Source organism: Otolemur garnettii, unplaced genomic scaffold (genome assembly GCF_000181295.1).
Source record: "Otolemur garnettii isolate 467f Iridium unplaced genomic scaffold, OtoGar3 scaffold00178, whole genome shotgun sequence".
Taxonomy (NCBI): domain Eukaryota; kingdom Metazoa; phylum Chordata; class Mammalia; order Primates; family Galagidae; genus Otolemur; species Otolemur garnettii.
The window spans coordinates 1802933-1817347 of record NW_003852573.1 but is presented as its reverse complement, the minus strand read 5'-3'; the positions used below and the strand labels follow the sequence as shown (position 1 = coordinate 1817347).

Sequence of the window (14415 nt, the reverse complement as noted above, 5' to 3'; positions counted from 1 at the left end):
TTCCTTGTGATGTTTATTGCTATAGAACATTCCTTCACCAAGGCAGTTATTTAAAGTTAGGATAAAGATGAAAGTTGTGGGGAGGGATATATTTTTTTCTAAGAGAAGGCAGTTTATGTACTTCTATAAATTAGCTATCAGAAAATGAGATAAAGTTTCTGGTAGACATTTTCTAATCTAGCATGGTTTCTCACATTTGAATGTTTTTTTTTTTTGGAGATAGAGTCTCACTTTGTTGCCCTCAGTAGAGTGCCATTACAGTCACAGCTCACTGCAACCTTCAACTCTTGGGCTGTAGCGATTCTCCTGCCTCAGCTTCTAGAGTAGCTGGGACTACAGGTGCACACCACAGAACCAGGCTATTTTTAGAGACAATGTCTCACCAACTTGCAAGCTTAGGCCGTCCACTGGCCTTGGCCTCCCTGAAAGCTAGGGTTTCAGGCCTGAGCTACCTTGCCTGGCCTCAAATTGATTCTTTTTTTTTCTTTCTTTGAGACAGTTTTATGTTTGCCCTCGGTAGAGTGCCATGGCATCACAGTTCACAGCAATCTCAAACTCTTGGGCTCAAGGGATTCTCTTGCCTCACCAAGTAGCTGCGTGGTGCCCATCACAACAACTGGCTATTTTTTTGCTGCAGTTGTCATTGTTGTTTAGCAGGCCCGGGCCAGGTTCAAACCTGCCTGCCTCAGTGTATGTGGCTGGTGCCCTATCCACTGAACCTCAAATTTGATTCTTGAGTTCTAACTCAATATTCTCTTATCTTCTCATAAACAATTTAACCTATAATGAATATCTAAGAAACTAATATACATTTAAGTTTCTTTTTTCTGGGTTGCTTTTTTTTGAGACAAGAATCTCACTTTGTCGCCCCTGGTAAAGGGCTGTGGCGTCATAGCTCACAGCAACCACAAACTCTTGGGCCCAAGTGATCCTCTTGCCTCAGCTCCCTGAGTAGCTGGGACTATAGGTGCCTACCACAACACTGGCTGTTTTTAGAGATGTGGTCTTGCTCTAGCTCAGAGATGGTCTCAAACTTGTGAGCTCAGGCAATCCGCCCTCCTTGGCCTTCCAGAGTGCTGGGATTACAGGCGTGAGCCACTGTGCCCGTTCCTAGTTTCTTTTTTCTTCTTTCCTGTAATCAGAATGTATTCTTCATTTACTCTGGGGAGACATGAAGAGAGATTCTGCTTAGAGCTCTAAGTCAATTATTATTCTTTTTTGAGGAGACCTTGATACCCCAGTGTTAACTAATTAGCAGTTAATATTTGTCGGTAGTATTGTTTCCATAACGGGAGAAAATTATTAAATTAATACATCATATTTAATATCAATTCGGTACTTCAACCAAAGTTATAGTCACGTGCTACAGTACATTTTGGTCAATGGCAATCTGCATATACAATGATATAAGATTATAATACTGTATTTTACTGTACCTTTTCTATGCTCCCATATGTTTAGATACACACATATTTACCATTATGTTACAACTGCCTACAGTATTCAGTACAGGAACATGCTATACAGGAGCAACAGGCTATACCATACAACCCAGGTATGTAGGCTATAGACTTTAAATACATCGTGATATTCACATGACAAAATCACCTAACAATGCATTTCTCAGACTATATCCCATCGTACGTACGACTGTACTTGCAACATTCTTATTTTTAGAAATGGCTTTCACCTTCTTGGCTTGCTGTCTGCTTCTATTCCTAACAAGAATGTATTAAGACAGAATTCTGTTTTTTTTTTCATCTTTTATATTCTATTTACTCACTTAATTGTAAGCTTATTGAAAACAAGTTTTGATCATAACTTTAACCTTTACATTAGAACTAAATCATGGAGAAAAAATATTTTTTCATTAATTTTTACCAGATGTATCCACAAATGTGATTTATTTTTAGTTATGTAATTTTAAAAACACGTTGATGTAGATTTTTCAAAAATGACAACCCTGAAATTAATGAAAATGGTCATTAAAAGATTTCTAGGTTTTGCTTTTTTTATAAAAATCAGTATTTAGCATTTCACAGTGAAGAGGTCCTAAGTTTCTCATAACAACATGACATTATATAAAAATAGAAGACATAGACATCTTTAAATCTTTAATCCTTTGATTAAGCAGCAAGCATATCACTCTTCCAGGCCAAACACTGCTTAAACAAAAAGGGAAAATAAAGACGTGCAAAATATTTACAAAATATGCAAAGCACACAATAAAGACATCTCACTATATACATGTGTCATATTACTAATGAAGCTAAGATTTTTCTGCTGTGTGCTCTAATGTATGTAAATCAAATTACAGCACATCCCTCAGATGCAGCACCTTGGCCCATGTCTGGGATAGAACAGATTTTATATGAATCACAACATACTGAACAGCTGGACAGATGCTGGTGCTGACCAACTTGACTGACATCCCACATACTGTGTACTGAAGGTCTATTGACAAGAGACAAGACAACAAAAACTGTAAAGATATAGTATGCACATATGCAAGACAATCTAAGTGCTTTAAAAAATGCTTTAGATATTTTCTTTTAAGATATATAACTGTCACCCGTGGCTTTTAAAGAGAAAAAATAAGTATACATTCTTGAGTATTAAGAACTTTTAATCAGTTAAATTGTATCTGGTTATAATCCAGGGGAAAAACTATTTAAGATGATCCAATGAGAAAAAGGACTCAAGCTAGAAAAAAAGAGTTTATGCCAGAACTTAGGGTTTTTAGGGAAAGTGGTTCAAAGGTTAAAATGAAAATTAATCAATACATTTAAATTTATAGCTCTTTAATGCTGCAGAGACAATGGAAAGGACTATTTTTCTTATATTTTGGGAATACACAACCTTTCAAAACATAAATTAGGGCCTTAGGTGTTATTTCATGAAGTAGCTCTAAATGTGTTGAGAATGTGAATGTGCAAACATTTAAGCTTTATATTCCACTAGTATATAGCATTCTAAGTGATCTGTCCCTTTGCACAAATCATGATTCCAATATGAAATCATTGTATCAAAAATATTAGTAACACATTGAAATACTATTACTTGTAAAATATTCTTTGTAAGTGCTTAATGATTATGTGTTGAATTAAGAAGCCTTGAAATGTCTTTTTGTTTCTTTATAAAAAGGGGTCTCAGCATTTTTAGTTAATAGCACAATTGTGACAATATACTGATGCATCTTTAGATAACACAGGACAAATTCTTATATTTATTTTTATGAAATAATGTTGATGATTTAACCCTAAACCAATCCCACGAGTCAGGTTGGCTGCAAGGAATACACAAATGTATCCAAATAGTACAATAGAGATTTATCAAGAAAACATCCTTCATATCAAATGCAGACCATATTATTAAGAAATGGGCAATTTGAAGTTCATAAACTAAACACAAAAAGGGTATTGTAAATAAATGCATCCATTACCACCATCTCTACATAACTGACAAAATATAATTCTTTTTCTAAAGTCCCCAAGTATAGGCAACTACTATTAATAGTTAAAAGCTGATAGCATTTAGAAACATAAATTTTTTTTTTGAAATTAACTTCATTTTCAAGAAACTTAAAGACATTACATTTCAACAAATCAAGTCCTCACTTATATGTAAAATTCTTATCCCAATCCTCTCATTACTGATAGATGACAGGTCAATGACCCATAAACAAGGACTTTACACTAGGACCCTAAACTGTATACTAAAGGGTTAGTAGGTTCAGTACATTCTTTGTGGTTTCATATAATTGCTTTGCAATTGATTAAATTGCTTTCTTTTAAAGGAATACATTAAAATTCCTTTAGAAAAAAAAAAGCAACATTTTTTTTGAAAAAAGGGATATGTAGCTATAATTTCTTAAATATGCATAAAATGAACATAGGTCAAAATTTGAAATGCAGGCTATTTATTCTTGCACTCCTAACATAGGAAAATGTTTTTAAAAAATTAAATTAAAGAAAAAAAGCCAAACATCCTTAAGAAACTTAAGAAGGAGTTTTCACAATTCTTAAGTCAATATTCTTGTACTAAGAGCCTTGACTACAAAGAGGCAAGAATACAAAAAGCCTCAATAAAATAAATACAGTAAAAACAACCAAAAAAAAACCCTTGGTATATAGAATACTTAACTTTTTTTTTCTTTTATGAGATCACATTACTGAACATATATTCTAGTAAGGAAGCTAACTAGAGGCTTTTGTTGTATAGGGAACTGAAAAATTTCTTAGACATCCACTTACACTAGTCCACTGCCACAGAACTAGTTCGCAGCCTCAGTATCTAGGAAGGATTATTTTTTCCTCTTTTGCATCAGTCAGATGAGCATTGGTATAGTGATGGGGTGAAAAGTTACTGCAGCTCTGTCCAATTTAATTTTTAGTGCAGAGAGGACTGTGAATCTGTCTGAATTCCAATAAGTGATGGTGGCTGTTGACCACCAACCGTGGACAACACTGGTCTTGGGTTTAGACGGGGTGGCATAGAATTAGCAGGGCGAATGAGAGGTGGTGGAGGCTGATTTAAAGTTGGCCGGGGCTGGATGAACCGAGCCTGCTGCTGGAGTGGTGGAGGCTGCCGGTGAAGAGCAGGGGCAGCAGGCAGTGTTGGACGAAGAAGTGGTGGAGGCTGGTTCAGAGTGGCAATGGGGGCTGTCGGTGTTGGAGTGGATGATGGGGCAGGAGGTGAAGGACCCAGAGTCCGCGGAGCCTGTGGGGTCTGTGCCTAGAGGTAAGGAAACAAAAATACACGTATGAGATCTAAGTCCTAATGAATTTAATACAAAATAGTTTGGCCTGTCACAGAAAAAAACAAATCAAATCAAAACAAAACAAAAACATAACACCAGTGTTTATTGGAAGCACAAGCTTCTTTTATTTTAAAGAAAACAAAAACAAAAAATCAAAAACCAATGAGGCTACCAAACAGGCATCTTTATTTGTAAACAGCTTAACACTGGAAATAAAAATAAGACAATGAAAGAACAATACACTCTCCATTCTTCTAGGATCAGAACTTAGCATGTCATTATGACTGAAGAGTCACAAGAGATGCACCACTGAGTAAGTGTATTGTCAACCTTTCATGCTCATTTAGCTAGCCCTCTGACAAATTAACCTTACAGAACACCACACAAAATGGTGATTCCTCAACTCATATTAGCTCAAATTCCATACACAAACACACCTCCTCTTCTTCATCAGTGCTCTTCCCTGATGGCACATTAGAAGCACTTTTTGTCTCCTCCCCTAAAGTAGAAGCATCACCATTAGAAGCCTGGGTTCCTTGTTCTGCTTCCCACTCCTGCAATACCTCCTCTAAGTTAAACCGACGCCTGTAGTTTACAAAGAAGTTCTTCACTTGGCCAACAGTCTTGTTGCCAATTACATCTGCAATAGCTTGAAAATCTTTACCATATTTGCGGACACCTGGAAGGCAAAGTAAATAATACACCTGTGAAGGATCAATAAGGAGAGCTGTGTGTACTATACATCATGCACACACAAAAGATACCAGCAATGAAAATCCTTTCTGATAAACTCTGGTCATTTCTCAATTCTGAGATAGAGGCTAAGATATCAGGGTCACAGATGAAAACTATCAATTATGTCATTTCATCGAGCCAGCCACTTGCCTTCAACTGAACAATCAGAAACTTACCATTTTTTACATACTCAGTTATTTTCTCCAATCCTCTCTTGAACTCTCAAATATAGTCCATTTATTGTAAAGCATTGAATTCTTTGTTCCATCCTCAATTCCACATTCATTTATTTCCCTAGTAGCCAGTCACCTAAATTTGAGCAACATCGTTTGTAAACAAAACTGGATGGGAATGAACCATCTGTCTTATCCCCTCAATGGACTGAGTGAGTAGCAGGGTTCCCCCATTAAGAAAAGCAATATAATTTTGGTTTTAATACTAACCAAAGTATTCGTAATAACTTCAACACGAATGCGTGCCTATCCCACCAGGGTACCAACAAATAGAAATGATGTAAGATAAACATATTAATAGGTATAAAAAGCAGAATCATCATCAAAAGCTGATGCATTAAGAAAACGTATTTTTCTGAGTCTGTTGGATTTTAAGTCACTTAATAGTTCTCAAAACTGTAAGTATGAAGGATTTTAAATAATAAGGTAATAGTAATGACTACTTAAATAGCCCTTGTGCTCATCATTACAACCTTAAAATTAAGAAGGGTTGTATATGTTATTTGAGAACCTAACTTTTCATTAAGGAAGTTTCATTATAATGAAGGATAATGATTTATGAAGTTGATGGCCAATTAAGCTATACAGAATTTAAAATGGATAATAATCCTTTCTTAAGGGATACTAAAACGAGTTCACAGATTCACTCTAGAAAGAGATGCACTTAGCTCAAAACATAAAAGTTAACAAACATTTTGATTTTATAACTTGATAACTGCTCTTTAAAATGTCAGAAAACAGCAATCTGTACAATAATCACAGATAAGAAAATAGTATATAGATATGTTAATACCCAGCAGGAATGCTAGATATATTCTTACTGATACCAAATGATATGAAACATTCAATTATCTTAAAGCACCACCATCACAATATGACAGAATTCTGCTTTAAAATTCTACTTTTATTTTAAACTGAAAATTAGCAATAATCATCTCTAGCTACATTAAACCAGTGGGGCTTGACTCTGAGAGGAATTCCTTTATCTTAGAGCATTTTTGAGCAGGAAGTCTGACATTAATATCCTGCAACTATATCCCATTTTTAATGTAGAGTCTTGGGTTTGTAAGCTGTAAGCTATGCTCATTTGCTCTGTTCTCAAAGGGAAAGACATATGCATGACAATAAAGTAATTAGTGACAGGCATTGTTTATGTTTTATCAATATAAATGAATTTATATGCTAATTAAATCTATGAGTTGACTTCCAATTTGTCCTCTACAGTTAAGTATGAATTCTAATGGTGACTAGATTCTACCAAAGATATATTTGGCAATAAAAATCCAAGGTTATTTCATAGCAGGAGCTGCTATCACACATTCAAGTACTCCTCCATTATACTACTTAAAACAGGAACTTTTAAAAGGCCGAGTCTTTGTGCCATTTCTAAACCGTAACTCTGAGAGTGCTGCACTGACAGTGTTCTGCCAGCATACTGATTTTCCTAAGAGATATTTAATGTGCATTCTAGCAATGCCCAAACCTACATGAGTTTAGAAATAAGCATCTGAAGTCTAGGGTTAGATTATATTCCTAGCAAGAAGTCACATTAAGACTAAATTTTGACTCCAAGTCTGGGGGTATCATAACCCTCAGAATACCTATTTGTTTTGCAAAATACATTCCAAAACCACAAGTTGTTTCCAAGTCTAATTCCATTATGTGACTGTCCATCCTTCTAACTCATCTTTTGAGAGTAATTTTAATTTTTTTCTCAGAGGACTTTACCTTGTCACTGATATCATCACATTTGCAAAATTCTGAAAGCTTAACCAGCTTTGCAAAATTCAAATCTACTTCCCATAAGAACTTTAGTTTTTCTTTCCCAAGTCTCCCAGCTTTATTAACTCATACATGCTAGTCTAAAATCTTGGGACTCAACCCACACTGCAGACTTCTGTAGTTTGACTGCGGATACCAATCAGTGTCCTGAGAATTAAGTATACCCAGATGCATGTGTATTAATTCCTTCAGGCTTCAGGATGGCTAGACAGGATCTGAAATAGCTGGGGCTTCTTGGCAGTCTCCTCTGGACAAGAACAGCTTTATCTGCTTGTCTTAGTGTGTTTGACAAATTCCATATTTTCGTTCTGTATGTGAGAAGGGTTGAGAAATACTGTCCTATGCTGAGTACATAGGAAGTGCTTAAAAATAAGAATTTTCTTCCTTGTAAGGCTTCATTCTATTTTTCTTCCCCAAAGCACAAGAGGGATATATGGCTGACTTCTTTATTATCTTCACACATCCAGTGACGTGGTCATTAGCATGTTTGAGTTAGAAGATGGATTTCTCAAGTTCTATACTGTGGCCAACAAACAGGCAAACTCCACTGAAACACTAACAGATTTAAGTGGGACTGCTTCTTTAGCACTCCCAGCTGGGCTTCCAGGACAACTAACAGGGGCAGTGATGAGGAATAAATAACTTGAAAAACCTCTGGTATCAGAGCTACCTTAGATTCAATCTGTATCTGAGGGGAGAGAAGTCCATTATTTTCTTATAGTTTATAACAGACAAGGCAATCCAACTGCTTTCTCAGGAAAGGAGTAAGATATAATGACTCAATGAATCCTTCTTTTCCTAAAAATGTAAAAGGCTTAGACATATTTGAAGCACTATTGCTAAAAAGAGGTCAGTTTGCAAAGGTTAGTGGAATGAATAAACACTTTTAGAGAACTGTGAAAAGAGGCAAAAAATAAATTTCCCAGGTGGGAAATTGGTGTCTCTCAATTCTGAAAACAAAATCAATTTTTATTTTTTAACCTAGAAGGGATGGCATCGACAGTTAATTTTCATATGTTTAAGAAATTATTTTTAGGTTCAGTGCCCACACCATAGTGATTATGGTGCCGGCCACATACACTGAGGTTGGCAGGTTTGAACCCAGCCTGGGCCAGCTAAGCAGCAATGACAACTGCAACAAAAAAATAGCTGGGCGTTGTGGAGAGAGCCTGTAGTTCTAGCTACTCGGAGGCTGAGGCAAGAGAATCACTTTAAGCCTAAGAGTTTGAGATTGCTGTGAGCTGTGATGCTATAGCACTCTAAGGAAGGTAACATAGTGAGGCTTTGCCTCAAAAAAAAAAGAAATTATTTTTAAAATTTTATTTTAGACTTAAAAAAAAAAAAAAAGGAAAACATTAATGGTAATGTGTAGTGAAATTCCAGAGGATTTTTTTCATAATTTCATTAGCACAATTTCTTTTTTTCTTTTTTTTTTTTTTTGGAGTTTTTGGCCGGGGCTGGGTATGAACCCACCACCTCCAGCATATGGGGCCAGCACCCTACTCCTTTGAGCCACAGGTGCCGCCCCAGCACAATTTCTTAAAGTGAGTGTGTACTTAATATAATAAATTTTAAACTAAAACCATTTGGAAACATGTATTTCTTTCCATCTCTGATAAATTACTTCCAAAATTCAGTATTTCATAAGGTATAAAAGACGCCAATAGCAGTAGAAAAGTGATTGATGCATATATGGGAGGGCTAAAAGTCAAAATCACATACTCTTTTTCCAAAGTCTATCCTTTCTTGATTTTGCATTCCCATCTATTTCTTGTTAAATTCCATTACTGAAATGCTAGAAATTTTGAATCATCAATTATCTGAAGTGTACCAAAGGGCTGACAATCCTACTTCTGAACCTCCATTCTTATTGTTATGATACAAAAAATTCTCTAAAACAAAAGTAGGCTTCTCAGATGAAAAAGGTTAAGAACCTCTTATTTCCACTTCCTTTTGATTAGTCATGTACTGGCTTTACCATCTTTATATTTTTATCAACTACCAAATCTATTTTTTCTCCTTTATGAACCATTCTGGCTTTGTATTTATTTTTTTGTATGAGAGGAAATTAGAAAGGAGACAATTTTTAGACTTATAACTTTATTTCTCTTAAAAAGAAATATATGAACTAGAGGAAGATAAAGTAACTTTTATTGTAAGCATAACCTACTTGAACACAGTTCTGTCATTTTCTGCTTTAAATGAGAAGGCAATAATATGAAAAAAATAACTAAAAATTAAGGTTGATATCTTGATAAAATTGGAGAAAGGTTTTTTTAGTTCTTCCTAAAACAGCATAAAAATTTTAGTTGAGGATCATTTTTTTTTAGCACTAATGACTAGGAAATAAATATATTTAAGAAATGACCTAAAGTTAAAATGGCAAATATTACATACATGCTTCTGCTGTCCTTTACACATTTTAACGAATGTTTTGTATTATCATTTAAATCTTTTAAGTGTGTTTTGAAAATAGCTAACAATTATGTCATTTTACATGGAAAAAAGGTATACCTAGAATCCAATTCCTCTCTTTAGTCTTGCTAGATAAGTATTATTTATCATATGAATATCAAATTTGATTTTAGGGTAATTCTTTTTTTTTTTTTTTGAGACACAGTCTCATTATGTCACCTTCGGTAGGGTGCCGGGGCCTCACAACTCACAGAAACCTCAAACTCTTGGGCTTAAGCAATTCTCTTGCCTCAGCCTCCCAAGTAACTGGACTACAAATGTCCCCCACACTGCCTGTCTATTTTTTGTTGCAGTTGTCACTGTTGTTTAGCTGGCCCAGGCTGAGTTCAAACCCTCCAGCCTCAGTGTATGTGGCTGGTGCCATAACCACTGTGCTCTAGGCGCCAAGCCTAGGGTAATTTCTAAAAGCATTATAGGTTAGGAAAAAATAAATACAATATAAGGTACAAACACAAATATTTCAGCATTAACATAAATATGGGAAGACCATAATTGGTCTGTTAATTAATTTTTTATAATAGAAAATTTAGATTCTTAAGACTTGAAACAGATAATAGAAATTGTAAAAGTACCTTTTCTTAGCAAATATTTTAAGAGAATTAATTTAGCAGCATTAATGATACCCCCCCTCCTGGGACAACTGAAGAATATTATTAAAATTATAACATAGGCAGAACTAAAATTAACATAATATGGTGACAGATTACAAAAGTATAAACTGATACCTATTTGATGTAAGCATGATTTTCCCCCTTTCAACTAAGGAAAAAAGAAAGGAAAACTTATTTAAATGGTTAACAGTTAAGTAGACGGGACAGGAAAGGTAGAAAATATGTAAACTCCAGGAAAAGAAATGATCTTATGTTTGGTTTTTAAAGAGTAACAACATCTATTTAGAGGCCTTGTGTGGTGGCTCAAGCCTGTAATCTCAGCACTCTGGAAGACTGAGGTGGGTGGATTGCTTGAGCTCAAGAGTTCGAGACAAGCCTGAGCAAGAGCGATACCTCATCCCTAAAAAAATAGCTGGGCATTGTGGCAGGCTCCTATAGTCCCAGCTACTCAGGAGGCTGAGGCAAGAGAATCATCTGAGCCCAAGAATTTGGGGTTGCTGTGAGCTAAGACGCCACAGGACTCAACACCAGGTGACTCAGTAAGATTGTCTCTAGTGAGGGAAAAAAAACCAAAACAATGTTTATTTAATAGTAAAGCTGTAAATCTTATTAGTGGTCCTAGAGTATTTCTTTTTCCAGATCACTATAATAGTCTACTATGAGCAAGATAAAACATTTATTTAACAAATGAGTGTCAAATCAAAATATATGTGTAAAATGTCTTGAAAATCAAGTGCTATACAAATTAAAACATATTAATATCAAAACATAATTTATTATTACTTTGTAAGACTGAAATGGCCATTGGAGTAATGCACAAAGTTTTACTATAAATGAAGATTAAAAAGTAGAAGAAGAAAAAACAAAAACTGACTGATGAGTACTTCTGGATAGCAAAGTATACATGTTAAAACAGACACCACAATTATGCACCTTAATCACACTAAGGCTAAAGTCTAGGTGACATTACTATATGATTATACTTTATAAGGCACACTTGTGAGCATTATGTAAATATGTGAGGACATCAGACAAAATGGCACTTTTTAATTCTCTCTAAAGTAACCATTTTGGACATAAATAGCCTTATACTTTTTATTTAAGGTAACAATTACAAAATATCCAAAAGAAAATCAAAAATTCCAAAGTGCCAAAATAAATAAAAACAGAGACATTGATACCATTAACACATTACTAAGACGGTACCTTTGAAATCCTAAGAACACCCACAGGAACATCCATACAAACTGCTGCATTAGCATAATTTATTTAAAGGGTTACTTTTTAAATGTGCAAAGTAGAATACAAAATTTATTTCGGTACAGAGGGAAATCTTTGGTCATATGTATTAATACTTCATTTTTAAATTCAAATATTTATAAGCTAAGATAGATACAAATCTTATCATTGCCCTTCCCTTGGATGCAGCTTTGTGTAATATCCAGCCCACCCAGATTCAATGGACTCTTAGCATTTAAAGTAGTGCTGTAGAGCTCTATCAAATACTGAGTGCTGTACAGATAAACATTAGCTCAGACTTTTCCTAGCAGATTCTCTTCAGAACTCCTTTCACTGGGATAACTTCTTATATTTGAGTAGAGAGGTAATATACTAACCTTTAAGGAACTGAATACTGGAAATCAGCATTCACTCCTTGGTAGGCTAAATACTATGATGGAGGGATATATAGGCCTATAAGAATAAAAGCAATGCCCATTCAAGACAACTATGCTAGAGTTATATTCTAATTGAACTAAAGAAGCCACTGAAAATGCTCACTAATTTTGTACACAAATGTTTAAATCATCAGACTCTAACTTTAAAACAGCTTTTATTGAACATTATAAACAAACCTGTTCTGACTCAGAAACTTAGTTCTACAATTACAAATGTGCTCAATGTGCATCCACCACCCTGTCTCCTAGTGACTGGTCTGGTGTATAGGCCAAAGGGAAAGCTGACATCATCCTGCTGGCACCCTCCTGTGACATCTTCCAATCATGCTGGCTGGCTGGTCCTTACTCTCATCCAAACTGCAGTCATCTCTCAGTTAATTTTTAATTACATTATTTCCATGTTTGAATGATGCTTGCACAGCATTTTTGTACTGAATATGTTCTGTGATGAATATTTAAAAATACTTTAATTAATTTTTTTGAGACAGAGTCTCACTTTGGAAATATTTTAAAAGGTATGCTTATACATTTCACTGGGGCCCTACTCCCTCATACTACTTAACCTAGATAAAAAGATGTTAGTAGTCAACACAAAGAGGGAGGGCTCAGCGAGGAATAAAGAAATGTTGACCAAACTTTAAGTTACACAATCAGTCCTGCAGACAGTTTAACTTGAAGAGGAAAAAAAAATCCGTAACACTGAATAAAAGAACAATTTGTCCTTCTTTAAGTAATATAAACATTGAGAAAATCCAAATTTATAATGTTTCCAATTTGCCCATGGGTATTCATAATACAAAAAGTCTTCTGCCATATAATTCATCAAAACAGTCTCATAAGTAGTGCATTTAAATCACTACATGTGTATTTTTTGATATGTCTCTAAAGTCTCCTTTTAAAAAAATATATATTTAAAGTCAGGTTTCTAAGCATTCAGTGGTACATCTCTTGGTATGATACACTGAAATTTAAACATATAGTTAATATTTACAATACCTGACATTTATCAAATAGAAATATATTCTAATATAGAATTAGAGAAACCAGAAACATATCATCATCTGTTTATGCTTTTAACTATCAACTATGAGATATCAACAAATGCTATATAATAAGAATGAACCAACTGCAGGAATACTGAAGCAGAAGCAGAGAAAGCCTACATGATCGCTTACACTTATCACCACCATCCATTATTTAGTGCTGAGAATGCATTATGTGCTACTCAGGACCCAAAATGCACATAGACTCAGTATGTCACATCCATAAATACAACACAGGAGTCCTGGTCACCAGGACTTTGTGGTATACACAAGAGCCCTTTCATGATCCATTTCTACAGGAAGGGAAGAACTACAGTAGTAACCTTTCATGACAAATTAAAAAATTATTAACAATAATAACTGCTTATCTTTAATATACCTTGCACTGCTAGAAGCTGCTCCTCTGTGGTCCAACGGGCATTAATTTTCTGATTTGACTACAAAATTAAAGAGAAGTTTCCTAATGAGGATATGAAGACAGACATTTTTTCAAAGTGCTCATTTTTTTAAACTTTTCACCAAAATCAGACATTAGATTACTAAAACTTTGATTAATGGAGACTCCATTTTTAGAAGGATTAAAAAATATATTATGAGTTACCTTTTAACCACACAGAAAGATAAAGGGATGGGAGAATGAACAACATTTGCATTTATGTTTTTGTTAGATATTAAAACCTGAGAAAATCTATTAATCTCCCATTTTCTGACTAAAATGTTCCTATCACACATTGCAGGTAGTAATTTTCCCCTTGTTTTAAACATTTAAGAGACATTATTTTCTTTAGATAGGATGTATGACTCTAAAATTTCTTCCCTTCATATTTAGATTAACCTCTCCTTATTCCCCCTAAAACAGTGCTATAACTTAACACAGGACTATGGAGCAAACCTAAGTCCTAAAACATTTCTTTAAATTCCTGATGTAGAAAGCGAGTTTGACGAGAATAGATTTTTTTTCTTCCAAAACCTTCTAACATTCTTCCTGATATCTTTGTTCAAAAAAAAAAAAAATCATTAAATGTAGGGTTTTTATTACGTTAATGTCACAATATCAAATACCTAAATCAGATTTCACTAGTCTACCCATTAAATAGTAAA

The 14415-nt window shown here is 34.6% G+C and overlaps 1 protein-coding gene across 7 annotated transcripts in view; it reads right to left on the bottom strand.

The window, feature by feature from the left end:
* Positions 1-1752: 1752 nt before the first annotated feature.
* Positions 1753-14415, bottom strand: part of RCOR3 (REST corepressor 3) — a 66796-nt gene continuing 54133 nt past the window's right edge. For 2 of the 7 annotated variants that reach the window (XM_023519494.1, XM_023519492.1), the window contains 3 exons: positions 13694-13751; positions 5197-5438; positions 2100-4734 (listed from right to left, as the gene is read on the bottom strand). In XM_023519494.1, the coding sequence (XP_023375262.1) occupies positions 4390-4734; positions 5197-5438; positions 13694-13751 (645 nt within the window). In that variant the 3' untranslated portion in view covers positions 2100-4389. Of the gene's footprint in view, positions 4735-5121; positions 5804-13693; positions 13752-14415 lie in introns of those variants that run through there. The other 5 variants (XR_002775895.1, XM_003800513.3, XM_003800514.3 and 2 more) reach the window with 5 other exon arrangements.